At 42.8% G+C, this 16329-nt stretch overlaps 1 protein-coding gene across 1 annotated transcript in view; it reads left to right on the top strand.

Moving 5' to 3' along the window:
• Positions 1 to 38: 38 nt before the first annotated feature.
• LOC103732427 (binder of sperm protein homolog 1-like) overlaps positions 39 to 16329 on the top strand; it is a 39138-nt gene continuing 22847 nt past the window's right edge. Inside the window, exon 1 of the mRNA XM_008831005.1 lies at positions 39 to 183. Within this exon, the coding sequence (XP_008829227.1) occupies positions 39 to 183 (145 nt within the window). The remainder of the gene's footprint in view (positions 184 to 16329) is intronic.

The raw sequence follows: 16329 nt of genomic DNA, 5'->3' as shown, positions 1-16329 counted from the left end.
TGCACATGGTCGTGTCACCTGCCCTCTCTGACGTGCACATGGTCATGAGACCTGCCCCCTCAGACATACTGATGGTCTTGTCTCCTGCCCACTCTGACGCGCAGATTTTCGTGTCAGCTGCCCCCTCTTATGTGCACATGATCATGCAGGTGCACGTGACCATGTTCACGTCAAAGATGGCAGGTGATTCGACCATCTGCACGTCAGAGGGGGTAGGTGACAAGACCATGTGCACGTCAGAGTGGGCAGGTGACAAGACCATCTTTATGGCAGAGGGGGAAGGTGACCCGATCATCTGCACATTGGAAGTGGCAGGTGACACTACCCGCTGCATGTCAGAGGGCAAGGTGACACGAACATCTGCACGTCAGATAATGTAGGTGAAACGACCATCTGCACATTAGAGGGAGCAAGTGACACGACCATCTGCACTTCAGAGTGGGCAGGTGACAAGACCATGTGCACGTCAGAGGGGGCAGGTTGCATGACCATTTTTATGGCAGAGAGGGCAGGTGAAACGACCACGTGCATTTCAAAGACAGCAGGTGACATGAACATGTGCAAGAATAAGAGGGCAGGTGACACGACCATCTGCATGTCAGAGGACGCAGGTGACATGACCATCTGCGTGGCTGAGTGGGCAGGTGACACGACCATGTGAACGTCAGAGAGGACAGCTGACACGACACTCAGCACGTCAGAGGGGGCAGGTGACATGACCATCAGCACGTCAGAGGGGGCAGGTGACACGATCATCTGCATGTCAGAGGGGCAGGTGACACGACCCTGTCCAAGTCAGAGAGGGCAGGTGACATGGCAATCTGCACGTCAGAGGTGTCCCGATCTGCAGGACACTTCTACAGTGGCGTGAACAGTGGGGGTCCTAGAAGGAATGACAAACAAGGAACACGAAGAAAGAGAGCAAGACAGTGTTCTGATCAAGCTCCAAAATTTTATTTGAAAGCAGCAGATATATATACTGGTAGTGGAAAGAGAGGGGGGGGTGAGGAGAAGGAAAGTGCTGGGCAGACACTAATTGGTGTTGTTGTATGCTATAGCTAGGGAGGGTTTATTCAAGGGGCATTTCTTATCCTAAAGGAACATCTGCTAACTGTCATGGTGAGCATAAAACATTTCTCAAGGCTGACTTAGCCTGGGTCACAAAGTTGTTTTTCTACATTCTTTAACTAAGTGCTATCTTATAGAAACTTACAGAAAACCATTAAGCTGTTTTTTCTCAAGGCCATAAAGATTCGCAGGAAACCATAAAGCTGTCTTTTTCTCAAAGCCATAAAGATGTTTCTCTTCTGGCCTTTTGGCTCCCAACAGGGAAGGAAAAGAGGGGTTTAGTTAGAATGATCAGAAAGGGAGGTCTTGGCAAAGAAAGGTATGTCTCAGTTTAGGTTTTCCAGGCTCTTCCTCCATGCAAGGGTGAACATGAGCGAGCAGAAAGCTCATTCCCAGTTTCCTTAGGAATCAACCCTATTAAAGGAAGGGCAAAAGGTAGAGTTAGACAGAAGCTGAATTACATGCAGGCTTGAGTACACCCAGGAGAAATCTAGACACAGCCTTGCAGACCTGAGTCATTTGGATTGAAAGGGTTGAGCCCTTAAACTTAGCTTTAGTCACTCTTTATCAGCTGCCCTGGGAAGGGAATGAACGCCATATCCATCACAAGGGCACGTCATCCTTCAACAGAGATGGATGCAGCAAGAAGAGAAGCTTCAGGGAGACAAGGGTAGAACGTAAAGCCCAAGTCAAGGTTCAGAGGTTTGGTATGTTCCTAAGGGGCATAAGCAGAAAGAAAAGGAAAGACTTGATCCGGAAAAGAAAGATTCGCTTATTAAGATGTTTCTATGTGTTGTATAAGGATTTATCCTCTGTTCTTCAGCTAAAGAAACAGACCCACCATTAAATCTTCAATTGTATCAGCTGTCTCTGCATCATGAATTTTAACGACCAACTTGCCGGTAAATGAGACTGAGCAGCTGGAATTTCCTCTTCATGCCTGAATATAATGAAGGGCGGTGATAGCAATTGCTTGGCATGTTTTATTTAGAAGGAAGAGGAAGCAATCCAGAAGGAGGATAAGGGAAGTGGAGGAGGGGGAAAAGGCTGGAGAAATCAAAGTTCAGCAAGAAGGAAGGAGAAAAGGAAGAAGAGCAGGAACACAGAAGTATGTGTTTGTATTTGAGCTCAGAGGAAAGCCGATTCTGTAATCTGCTTGTTTGTTATGTGATGTTTCTTACGAGCTCAGGGGAAAGCTAGTTCAGACAGTCTCTGAATGAGTTTCTAACCTTCCATTTAATCATTGGTTTATTTATTAATTTTTTAGAAGGTGCCTACAAAACGTGTACACAAATCTATGATTTCCTAGAAAGAGGGAGCAGCCTGTGGTGACTTCTAAGGACCCCTGGGCTCAGAAACTGATCTCTTTGTCATGAGACTTGTTATGGTTTGAATATGAAATGTTTAGCACAGGCTGATATGTTTGAACACTTGGTCCCCAGTGGGTGACACTGTCTTGGGAGCTTGTGGAACTTTTGGGACATAGGGCCTAGATGACCAATGTAGGTGTGGGTCGTAAAGGTTGCATCGTCTTTGGTGCCAACCTGAGCTTTCTGCTTTCTCATTCACCGAGATGTGAGACGCAGTGTTGGCAAGCTCCTACCACTGTAGATCAAGCTGCCCCAGATCCATGCTTTCCCCACCATGGTGCACTGACATCCCCTGAAAGCTTGAGCCAAAATACAGTCTTCCTCCCTTAAGTGGTTACTGGTAGTTATTCTTCCACAGTGACAATAAAATTAAATATAGAAGACCCAGTCAATGGGTGCTGGAGAGATGGCTCAGTGGTTGAGTATTCATTGCTCTTCTAAAGGACTGGAGATTGGCTCCTAGCACCCATATCATAATTGCCTATAACTCCAGCTTCAAGGGATTCAGTACCACTTTCTGGCGTCAACGGGTACCTGCATGCCACACATGCATACACACACACACACACACACGCACGCACGCACGCACGCACACACGCACACACAACACACACACACACACACACACACACACACACATTTCATAAAGTCTCGCCACTAGATGAGCAGCTAAAGTGAAGGAGGGAGAATCGTTTCCTATGGGAAGAGCTCCCTGAGAGGTTATCCAAATTCAAGTGGTCAGCCCTAAACACAGGTACATACGAGAAGCACTAAATAGACTCAGTAGTTGTTTGCACATATGTATATATGTAACAATAATAATTGAGAGGTTACAAAATTGAGAGGGAGTGGGGGATATGTGGGAGAAAGTGGACCGGGGAGAGAGGGATGGAAATGATAAAAATCCAGTACTGAAGTATGAAATTCTCAAAAAACTAAAATAATGAAATTATTTTTTTTAAAAAAAGTTTTCAGCCAGGCTTGGTGGCACACACCTTTAATCCCAGCACTTGAGAGGCAGAGGCAGGCAGATCTTTGTGAGTTTAAGGCCAGCCTGGTCTACATAGTGAATTCAGGTCAGCTGGGACTACAGGGAGACCCACACGACTAAGCAGAATAATAAATGAAATGAGGGAACACAGGAAAAATTGGGGTCTCTGAGTGTGATGGAGACTTGCTGGTTTCAGGTTGGCTTTAACTCAGGGATTAGGAACCTCGTGGCCACACAAAACTTCTACTGAGCCAGTGGCCCCAGATCCTTGTCTCAAGGAATCAAAGGATGAAATTCATAGGCAGCAATTCATAGATAAGTTTTATGGAGTTTTGCTTTCAAAAGGAAGTTTACAGAAGAAAGGCCTAAAAAGTTATTGCATAGAGAGAGCAAACAGAGGGCCCACTGCTAGGCAAACACAAGGGAACCCGTACAGACACCATCAGCCTGCTGGCCTAGTGGCTTTTTGAAGGAATTCCAGCTGAAATCGGATGAAGGCTGAGGAATTTTCTTGAGAATGGTTAGTTTTCGGAGTATATTGGGGGCTGAGCCAACTGGGGAGCCCTACACTCTGTACATGCACCGCTCCCCCCAATCAGTGGGATGATCATGTGCTGGTCACATGTGGTTTGTCCAACTGCATAAGCACTGAACACCCTGTTCTTACCCTGACTCATGCACAGGCCATGGCCAACCTCAGCCCACATTGCCAGTTGCTCACCTTACGTGATTGCTGATCCTTGACCTTGTTGGGGTCTGCTAGCTCTCTTAGCAATTAAACTGTGCTCTCTTAGTTTCTATGTTGTGACCAGCTTGTACATTTGCCTTAGGCCTTTTCCACTTAATGGTCTGAGGAGAATTAACTCATTCCAGCTAGTAGGTGGAGGCTATTTCGAATCGTTCTTCACTTTAGTCTGTTAAAATTGGCAGCTTTAGAAGCAAGAATACATGAAAGGGTGCTTGTGCTTTCTGCACGATCCCGGGGAAAGGGCCTTACACCAAAGGGCTTTATGCCAGCCAGCCGGCCTGCCAACACTGGCTTTTCCCCCAGAGCACAGTCATGTCTCTCTTTTGGTTAGCTCAGCTTTCTCACACCCAGATGCAAGCCCTTTTACATCTCGTCCTAAATGTGCCTGTTTTATAACAATGTGGCATTGCTAAAGGTGATTAAGCTTGAAAGATGTGCTGAAGACTAAGAAGTAGGTTCTAGTCTCAATGGGACTGTCTTCCTCTGAAATGTTTTTTCTCCTTAAAAATACAACCAAAGGCTAAAGGTTAATGAATAAGTATGTGATGCTTTAAAATACAGTATAAATTAGAACTAAATAAGTTATAAATATAGTAAAATACAGTATAAATCATAAATAAAACTGGATGACTTTCAAGACTCAGTTATAGAAAAGAAGAAACAGACTAAATAGACATCCCCCCCCACCCTGACACTGGCTCAGGAAAACAAGTCAGTCAATGAACAGTAAGCCCCTTAACTCACTTTTATGGTCATATGTTTTGTGACAGAGGGACCTGCAAGAAGATAGTCGTCCTGTGATGGAAAATGGTGGAAAGAGGAGGAAGAAGAGGAGGAGGAGAAGGAAGAGAAGGAGGAGGAGGAGGAGGACAGAGAGGGATGGAGAAGGACAGGGACGGGCTGAGGAAGGGGAGGATGACAACAGAGAGGGGAGGAGGAGGGCAGAGAAGGTGGGGATGGACCCTTAGGCTCAGGAGGAGGAAGGGGACAGGGAGGGGAGTGGGAGAAGAAGAGCAATAACAGCACAGCGAGACTGCATCTTAGCTTAGAGGAAAAAATTACCGACATATGCCTCAGGCAGCAAGGAGTAGTTAAGTCTTTCAATCCCAGCACTTGGGAGGCAAAGGGAAGTAGATTTCCATGAGATTAAGACTGACCTGGTCTACATAGTAAGTTCTAGGCCAGCAGGGGCTACAGAAAGACCCTGTCTGAAAAAGAAAGAAAATAAGCCTTTCAATGTCTTTTGAAGTTTGGGTTACAAACATATTCTCAGGTTATAGACTGGACATCATTGTAGCTGATTTTTAAAATTATACACCCAGTTAATGTGATACCCAGAATCCCAAACCTCTGCCTCTCCTCTGTCCATGGGAAGAGTTGAGACCATTATTGGGAAATGGAAGAGAAGCTATCATCTCTGATCATGCTTCACACTGTCTTTGGACAGTGTGATGGTTAATCTTCATTGTGAAGTGACTGGATTTAGAAGATTTAGAATTACTAAGGAAATACACCTCTGGGCTTATCTGTGAGAGTATATACAGAAAGGTTTAACTGAGATGGGAAGACCCACCCAGAATGTGGGAGGCACTATCCCATGGGCTGGGGTCCCTGACTGAAGAAAAAGAGAAAAGAGAGCTGATCACGAGTATTCATATCTCTCTTCTTTCTCCTCCCCTCCCCTCTCCTCTCCTCTCTTCCCTCCCTCCCTTCCTCCCTTCCTTCCATCCTCTCTCCTTTCTCTCTCTTTCCTTCTTGTTCTTTCTTTTCTTTCTCTCTTTCTTTCTCTTTCTCCTTCCTTTCTCCCCTCCACCTTCGTCCCTCCTTCCTTTTTTTGTTTTAAGAACTGGCTATGTAGACCAGACTGACCCCAATTTCACAGAGATCCAGTTGGTTCTGTATCCCAAGTGCTGGGATTAAGGGCATGTACTACCATGCCTGGCCCTTTCTTATAATATTTTATTAATTATTTGAGAATTTCATACATGCATGTAATATCGCTTGCTCATTGTCACCTCCCACTCCTCCCCCAAACTCCTCCTGGATCCATGCCCCCTTCATATGTCTTCTCTCTGATGTTAGTGAAGACACAATATAACCACCACCTAACACTCCTGCATCACGTCTGCCCCACCATCACAGACTATGCAGTTGAGCTGTGAATCCAAACAAACCTTTCTTCTTCAAGTAGCTTCTGTCAGGTATTTCAGTACAGCTTGTTTGGGGGAATAGATTGGACGGGGTGATACTGGATTCAGAGAGAACTGTTAACAAATCATTATGGCAAAGACTTGGCACATTTTTGAAGGGTAGAAAGAGGCTAGAGTTTGGATCTATTAAAGGTAGGGCTAATGGATGAGTTGGTGGACTAGAAGAAAATAAAAATATGTAATGATGCTTATCTTGTATGTGGAGTGGTTTCATCTTTCCTGAGAGAACCTTCTAACTAACAAAAGCTTTGTCTCTTCAGAGCTTTGTGTTTCTAGTCATACAGATATCTCAACATCTCTGAACAGTGTGTTTCTGATCTTACTATTTCTCTTGTGAGGCAAGGAGGGAAGACACATGCTGCAAGGCTTGATTTAAGACCCACTGTTCTTGTGCAAGCCTAAGATATGAATGTCATCTAAAGGATAATCAATGGCTGTTTCTGCTAAAAGATCGACAGGTCTTGAGTTCTGCTGCCTTGTTTTTCTTCCTCATATTTATCAGGACATTTTGGGAGACGTGTTCTGTTTCAACTATTTAAATGAGTTTTCTATTTAATTTGGAGCTCATTGAAATTCCACATGGGCATATGGGCAGCACCAATTAGTTCCCATGAATTTAAAAAGAGAATAAAAAGGGAAACATGAAGTTGGGAGGGAGATGTGATGGTAGCCCTGGGGGGAACTGGAGAGAGGGAGCAAGGGGTGACTAGGGTCAAGATGCATTGTATACATGCATGAAGAATTTCAAAGAATAAATAAAAGCTATTATTTCAAAACAGGAAAATGTTTTATACCGGAAAATATTTCAAAATTCAAAGCAGTATTTAAGTCCCTATTATTGACTATAAAACAAACCCAAGGGTAAAAGTCAGTGAGAAAACTGTCTGTTACACACCAGGAAGACTGTGCTTGGATCAGAGACCGGAGCGACCCAAAGAGGTTTTGTCAGAAACAGTCTTCACTGGGCGTGGTGGCTCATGCCTGCAATGCCAGCACTCCAGGGTGGGGGAGGGGGCAGTTGAGGCAGGAGGATCACCGTGAGTTTGAGATCAGTCTGAGCTATGGAGTGAATTCCAGGGCAGCCTGTGCTACAGAGTGAGACATTATTTCAAAACACAACAAACAAATTTTAAAAAACAGTGTTGGATCCTTCAGTTTGTCCCAAATGATGGGAAAATTAGTATCTCTAGCCTTCACTATGACTGAATATACACTTTGGGCATCATTTTAACACCCTTTGCGTTAAGCATATTTGGGGCTTCTTTTCCACAATTAAGTGTGTGGGGAGAACCTTTCTATTATTAGCTCATTTTAAAGCTGCTTTTGATTTGCATTATTTGAATTAATGTCTTGGTTTTCAACGGCAGGGGTTATTAGGCTTGGGTGGGTTTTTTTCTAGTGTGTAGAGACATTTTAAAAGTTTTTTATGCATATGTTTGGTGTGCATGCGTGTTTACAGGTGTGAGGGTGCCTGTGGGGGTTCATGTGTGTGGATGCAAGTGTGTGTACTAATGTACATGTGCATGTGGAGGCCGGAGGTTGGTGTCAGCTGCTTTCCTCACTGGCTCTTCACCTTATGTATTGAAGCAGGGATTCTCACTTGAACCCAGAACTTGACAATTTGTCTCGTCTGCCTAGTTGGCTTGCCGAGGAATCTGCTGTCTCTGCCTGTAGAGTGCTGAGATTACAAGCAGGCAGTCATGCCTACACAGCATTCACATGGATGCTAGGGATCCAAACCCCAGTACTCACAATTTCATGACAAGAGCATTACCCACTGAGCCATGGCCCCTATCCATAAGAATACTTAAAAATTCATATTTAGCTCCTATAATAAAAGAGAATTTGGGGGGAGGATAGAAAAGTTTGTTTACTTTTTAATATCTCAACTTTGCTGTGGTTACATTTGTCACGCCAAATTCCACTCCCCCTTGGGAGACCCACATGCTCTCTGGAATCCCAGGGTCACAGGGTACTAACACAAATTGACAAACCACCACAATGTCCCTCTTAAGTTACAGTTTGGGGAATAGGAATATTTATTTGGACTTGCCAACAAAGTTTATGGCTGTTCAGGAGAGGGTCACTTACAAAGACATGAGCTCTCATGGGCTCTTTCTCTCCTGTATTTGAGATCCACACCTTCATCAGTCTCCATGGGCCATTCTAAAATGGCGACCACTCCTCCCCTTTTTCCCAGTGTGCTCAGGGTTTCTCCACCTCGGTCTCTAGGCCTTCTCCCTCTGAGTCTCTTGGAATTCAGTTCTAGTTTCCTCAGAGGATACGCCTACTCAACACATATATTGATTACTTTCTTCTAAATTTATTTCCTTTCACGTCTGTCTGAGTGTTAAATAATTTAAGTTATATTTATAAATTTCATTTCTGGATAGTGAAAGGAATGTTCTAGTCATCATAAGGACGTAGCATTTCACCAGAGGTTTAAGAACAAGGGAAAAAGAAATCCTAAATATTCAAAAGCAGATATTATCATAAACAATTAAACATTACATTATTGGTTCCAACAAACTAAATGATTCTTGTTTTTGTGTACAAAAACTACCAGAAATCTTGTAATCCCCAAAGTGTTATGGACTTTGAAAACGGCAAACAGACTCTCTCCAATCCCTCCACCTTTACACCTTATTTATTTTCTCCTTAGCTTAAATGTTTTAGATTTTTTTATTTTAATATGTGCATATGTGTATGTTTGTGTTTGGGTATATGCAAGTGAGTGCAGGTGCCCACGGAGGCCAGAAGAAGGTGATGATAGAGTCTCTGGAGATGGAGTTATAAAGGGTTGTGAGCTGCCAGACATGGGTGCTGGTAACCAAATGTAAGTCCTCTGCAGGAGAAGCACATGATCTGAACTGTGAGACATTTCTCCAGTTCTCTTTCTTCCTTATTAATTTTGTAAAGAGACAGCATGATGGTTCATTTACTTGACCAGTCATCTTCAATATTATGTTCTCTTCATTTGGAGAAAACTATTTTAATACTATAATTATTAACATTATTACTTATTTGGTATCAACATCCCTAATCCAAACATATGAATATAAAACTCTGAAATTTTCTAAATTTTTAAATGACCCTGGTACCGAAATGGTGCCAGAAGTAGAAATTGTGCAACTGGTACCATGTGATGAGCATGATAAAGACATATGCTCTAAGATATTATATGACCCACATGATTTCTTCATACGGAACACAAGTGAACTTCATGCTTAGCCACCCCCAACATATCTTCGAATATCTGCATTTATTCTAAAATATGAAAAATGAAAAAACTTCAGATGCTTCTGTTCCTAAGCATTTCAATAGGAGATATTCAATTGGTATTAGCATTTGATGTTGGGCCTTCAAAGAATATTTTCTGTGTAGGCACATAGCATTGCTTGTTTATAAAGATAGCATGGCTGGATAGACAACTCAGCAGTGAAGAGCAATGACTGTTTTGCAGAGGACCTGGGTTTGGTTCCCAGCACCCACATGATGGCACACCCTCTTCTGACCTCTGAGGCACCTGCATACATGTAGTGTACTCACACGTGCACATATAAAATAAATAAATATTAAAGGATACAGTCATACCACTCACATTTACATAGTCCCTTTTGAAACCCACCCTATTGAAAGATGTAGACAGACGGACCTAATTGTGAGAAATCAATTTTATAAGCTTCCAAAGCTACAGTACTTGGCAACTCACCTTCTATTGCACAGTTCTTCCATCTGCCTTTAAAAGCTGTTGTGAGTAAGCACCAAGAGGCATTTCTATCCATTCTGATACAAGTGGTGTAACTCCATCCCTTGTAGAAGAAAGGGAAGACACAATTCACTGTATCATCTGGAAGACAGAAAGACAAAACAAACAGAAAAGAATTATCACAATGAATGAGGTGAGGGTGCATCTTAGTTTGAATGTTTATGTCCCCTAAATTCATAGCCTGAAATCCTAACCCTCAGTGAACGTAGTCTCTCACTCTTATCATCTCAACTCTCAGGAGGCTGAGGTAGGAGAATGGCTGTCATCCATGGCCACTTTGGGCTACATAGTGATTTCACAGTCAGTCTGATGGGACTTTATGTCAAAAATCAAGATAAAGAAATACACTGGCTAATGAAAAGTACAAATAAAAGGGACTGGAGAGATGGCTTAGTGGTTAATAGCATTGGTTACTCTTCTAGAGGACCCAGGTTTGGTTTCTAGCACCCATATGGTGTCTAACAACCATCTGTCACTCCAGTTCCAAGGGACTCATAGCTCTTTTCTGGCCTCCATGGGAACTGCATGAATGTGGTGCACTTATATACATAAAGGCAAAACATGCATACACATACAACAAAAATGAATAGATTTTAAAAATAAAAAAAGACAAAAATATTTTTAAATGATATTAGGAGGTGAGGCCATTGAGCAGTTATTGGGTCATGAGGGTAGATCACTCATGAATGGTATTAGAGCCCTTATAAAAGATGGGGCTAGAGAGGTGGCTCAGTGATTAAGAGCACTGGCTGCTCTTCCAGAGGACCCGAGTTCGATTCCCAGCACCCACATAGTGGCTAACATCTATCCATAACTCCACTTCCAGGAGATTCAATGCCCTCTTTCAACCTCTGCGGGCATTGCACGACATGAATTCACTTAGATACATGCAGGAAATACATGCATACACATAAAACAAAAATGATAATAAATAAAGTATTTTTAAACAGAAACCTAAATACCTGGAAATGCCCTAGGACCACATAGAATTACAGGAAGTTGCTGTCTATGAAGCATGAAGGTGAGCCCTCATCAGACAGTGACTCTTCCAGTGTCTTCATCTTCATTCTTTCAGCCTCTAGAAATGTGAAGAACACATTTATGTTGTTCATAAGCCACCCAGTCTCTGGTGTTATGTTGTGGTGGCACGAACAAACCAGGAGTTCTCTTGGTTGTCTGAGGGCTAGGCATCTGCTTTGGGCTTCCAGCTTCCTAATGGCACACAAGGCTGTGCCTGCTTCATGTTTAGATAGAGTGTTGGGGAATGGTTTTGTTTTAGTTTCATTTCTGTTGGCCAAAAGCAACTTAGGGGAAGTCAGGGCAAGACTTCAAGTGGGAACTTGAAGGCAGACCTGCTTGCTATTTCACACAAGCATTACCTCTAACCAAGGGAATCACTTTGAAGCCAAAGAGGTACAGAAGGAGCTGTGGAGGTTGCTGCTCACTGACTGGCTTGCAGGCTGGCTTACTAGCTTTCTCATACAATTCACGACAACCTGCCTAGGAATGGAACCACCCACAGTGGGCTGGGCCTTCCTACATCAATTAACAATCAAGTCAACCCCCCACAAACATGCCCACAGGCCAATCTGATCTAGGTCATTCCTCAACTGGGACTCTCTTTAGGTGACTCTAGGCTGTGCCACATTGACTGTTAATGCTGACTAGGCATGTTTCATAAACAATGAAGGTAACCAAGATATGTTGGTCATCCAGACTGCTATTTCTCAGAGCGTGGAATAGGCACCACCAGAGTTATATAAGGTACACTTTAGTGGATAACAAGGTTATGTTTGGTAATTCAGGGCTACACAGGGAGTAATTTTTAAACATAGAATGAAAAAATAAATCCCTTTCCAATGATCTTTCTGATTATGAAAAGAGAATTTTTAATTTAATGTGGGCATATTGCTAATTCATAATCTTCCCTTTTAACAAAAAAGAGGGCAGGACTCAGCTCAAAGCACTCTTTGAACAATAGAATGTAGTAGAATTGAATAACAGGATTTTCATAGTACTTTTATTTGGATTCCCTGTGTACAGAAATACTGCTGATTTTTCATTATAGCAAATAAGTGATAAATTTATTAAGTTGAAGAAAAAGGGGAAAAGTTAAAGAAAAACACTGAGTAAATAGTAATTTTGGTGGAATCCAGATGTTGTAAAATCAGTGAAGACGGCATTTGTTCTGTTAAACTTGGGAAACATAAACTTTGGACTTTTTATTATTCTAAATGAAAGTACAAATTCTATGTTTTACCCAACATGTCCCATAGAGCACAGGAAAGTGATTTAGTTCACATCAAAACAACAGCTGACAGAATAAACTAAGTTTGGAAAACAGCACATGAAATGAAGTTAAACAGGTTCTTTAATGAAATATTAATGCAAATTTGAGATGAAATGCAGGGTGCATGTTGTTACCCTGTTTTATCACCACTCATAATACTAAAAACTAACAGCTTCTCTTACATCACAGGAAGTGCTGTTGTGGCCCCCATTCTTTATTCCTCAAAGATTCCTGTCACTGAAAGAATAATATAAAATCAATGCCTTGTTTAGAGCAGAAACAGAATGCAAGATAAGCTTTCTTCTCTGCCAATCCAGGGTCACAGCCTCTATTCTCAGCCCCCTTTCCTCCCTTTTCTCCTTCCTTCAATGATAGAATGAGGGAGCCCACAAGTAAGATATTCATGCCCCCCTTATATTGTTAATGGAAATGGTGTTTGACATTTCCTGGCTCAAGACAAATCCCAAGAAATCCTCTGCTATCTTCTTTTGTTTTCCTGTGAGTTGAGTGTATCCAAGTTTTGAATGGAGAAATGGGCATTATACTTATTTCCAGACACTGTTTTTTATGACTGGTAGTTGAAAGAGGCAGCCTGTTCTGCTTCTAGATCCTACCATCACCTTATATCCTACAACACACCAGCAAGCTCTCCAGTGCAGAGTCATTAGAGCCTAAATTTCAAATAGAAACAAAGTTAGGAAATTCTGAGAAAGATGACAGGGGCCCTAGGTAATAATAGAGACAATGGGCAGAAGTATCTTGTCCTCTGCATCCTGATAAAAAATAACTTTCATACCTGACATTCAAAATGACTTGCTAAATGAACTTGACATGAGCTGACTTACTCTTGGAATTGGAGCTGCAGGTAGTTGTGAGACACTGCACATGGATGCTGGAAATCAAATTCAGGTCCTGCAAGACCCACAAATGCTCTTAACTGCTGAGCCATCTCTCCGGTTCCTGGCCTCCTGTTTTATTTTAATTCATTAATTTATATATCTATTTGTCAAGACAGGGTCTTACTATATTGCTCTGGATAGCCTGGAACTCACTATGTAAACCAGCCTGGACTCCAACTCACGGAAATCCACTTGCCTTTGCCTCCTAAGTGCTGGGATTAAAGGGTGAGCCACCATGCCTGGCCCTTGACCTCCCACTTTAATCAGCATATGTTTTACTTAATTGTGTTCTAAGCATTATAAAAGATGATTACATTCATATTGCTATTAAATAATCAAACATAACCCCATCAAACATTATGTGGTTGAAATTAACTTCAAAGACATTACATGGCTCGGCCATGATCACAGAAAAAAAGAAATAGCAATTCAGGGTTTAAATCCCAGACATGTCTGAGATTTCTTCAACACCAGTCCCTCTCTGTGTGTTTCTATACTTGATTTGGGTCAGTTCATCCTTTTCCATTCCTATTATTTTCCAGGATACTCACATCTACTTGTCTCATAGCAACACAGGAAGAAGGTCATCCAAACTAACAGGTATCCTGACCGTCGGTTCATCTTGGCAGGCCTCTCCTCTCTGGACTGCAAGAGGACAGACATTTTTTTGGTCTTTTTGAGACAGGGTCTCCCTGTAGCCCCAGCTGTCCTGGAACTCACTGTGTAGACCAGGCTGGCCTTGAACTCACAGAGATCTGCCTGCCTCAGCTTCCCGGGTGCTGGGATTAAAGGGGTCTGACCCGGCTGAGGACAGATACTTTTTAAAGATTTATTTTTAATTGTTTTAAAAGTATGTTTCTAGATGTGGGCCTATGCATGTGAGCACAGGTGCCCACAGAGTCTAGACGAGGGCATTGGGTTTCCTAGAACTGGAGTGACAGAAAGTTGTGAGCCATACAGTGTTGGTGCTGGGAACTGAACTCAGGTCCTCTGAAAGAGTAGATTTATTCTCTGAACCATCTCTCCTGTAAGTCTTTTTTGTTTTCCAACTCCCTTCTAGGTTTGATGTCATGCATGTTGTTTTTCTTTCAATTTCCAAGCAATAATTAAAGACTACTTCTTTTTCAGAAAAGACACACATATCACATGGGGCAGGGAAAGGGAGGGAGGGAGGAAGGGAAGGAGGGACAGGGAGAAGGGAGGAGATGGAGAGGAAGATCTGGTGGAAAGAAGAGGTGGAACTCTTGCTGAACATTTTCTAGATAGAGGTTGATTGTTTAATGTTCTTTATGCCGCTTGGTGTTCCTAAACTCAGTGGTGTGTTTTTTTAAATGTTCTTTTTTAAAGGACTGGGAATTGAGCCTAGGTCCTTGGTCTTGCTAGACAGATGTTCTGCTACTGAGCCATCTCCCCAAACCCTCACTGGAGGATTCTAGGCAGGTGCTCTACCACTGAGTCATGCCTGCAGACCCTCACTGGGGGATTCTAGGCAGGCACTCTACCACTGACTCTTCCCCAGCCCATCACTGGGGATTCTAGGGGAGGGCTCTACCACTAAACTACATTCCCAGACCTCCTTTTACTTTTTATTTTGCAACAGGGTCTCACTCAGTTATCCAGACTGGTCTTGAACTCTGTGCATTTTGAACAAGTCAGGAATTTATGATCCTCTGCCCCAGCCTCCAAAGTAGCTTGTACAAGTTACAGGCACGTGCCATGGAGCCTAGCTCTAAATTATTTCTCTATTCTCATTTTATACATGAAAAAACTAGTTCCCAGAAGGCTCTGTGTTGGGTACACAGTGAGGCATGCCAGGGCCAGCAAGCTATCCACAGACATGTGTCCAAAGGTCCCTGCTTTGCATCTTCAAGCATCACACAGCTCACCTTGGCCAGATATTAGAATCAGTCAGTGATTGGTACTTACTATTCTCATCAGCCATGATAACTGCTGGCTGTTTCCTTCATGCCATCACCTCTATGATACTTAAACCCGTCTTCAAGCAGCAAGATGGAGTCAGAGTTTGTAGGCATGCATGTCATGGCACACACATGGAGGTCAGAGGACAGCTTTGTGGAGTTGGTTCCCTGTTTTTACCTTCAGGTGGCTTCCAGAGATAGAATTCAGGTCCCCAGGCTTATATAGAAAGTACCTTTCCTTGCTAAGCCTTCTCGCCTGTTCCCTATTGTATTTAACTCCTTCTAACATTCTCTGGAGCAGGCATGGCAATACTCACTTTAAGAGGGAAACTGGGGCTTTTGGATGTTAAATAGCTTATACAAGGACCACGGATGATACTAACACTTGAACTTAATGAAAGCCTTTCTACACAGTGCCAGAGTACTTAACGTACTCATCATAACCTCCCCCTCCCAGTTGTTACCTACAGAATGTAGGTTATCATTCATGCCATTCAAGATAGCTATGAAGGTTCTAATAGACCTTACTATGAAAATGCTTTCCAACTGAAAGCTCTTAGTTATTAGCATTTATCAGTTATTAAATTGAAGGTCAAGACAGCACAGGAAAGCTATCAGAAGGCATCCAACAAAAACCGCATATCCAAATAATACATGGAGAATCAAAAATCCAAGGCTGTTGTTCAAGTTCTTCAACAGGTAGGTGGCATCTCTGAGCACCTAAAGTGTAGATTGTAGACCAAGTAAACCTTCCCTTCCCCTCTCACCACTTGCCAGCAAAGTGACCTTGGGAACTTCTTTAAATTCTTGAACCCCAGCTTCATCAGTTGAAAGAAAGGGAAACCTAACTGTATTACCACTGAAAGGCTTGTTATGATGATTAGATTAGCTGTGATCTTCCTAAAACAAAGACTCGAGATAGGTTGACTAGACCTCAGTGGATGGACTTGCACTGGGGAACGTCTGGGAACACTGACTTGACACAGTGGGCCTTAACAGGAATGACAGACTATATGGGCTCCAGTGTGGGGGGTAGGCTATGGGAGGGTGCTGGTATGGATGGGG

This window comes from Nannospalax galili, unplaced genomic scaffold, assembly GCF_000622305.1.
Source record: "Nannospalax galili isolate Female #2095 unplaced genomic scaffold, S.galili_v1.0 scaffold835, whole genome shotgun sequence".
Lineage (NCBI taxonomy): Eukaryota > Metazoa > Chordata > Mammalia > Rodentia > Spalacidae > Nannospalax > Nannospalax galili.
Note: the sequence above shows the minus strand (reverse complement) of the source record. Positions and strands in the feature narration are given on the sequence as shown.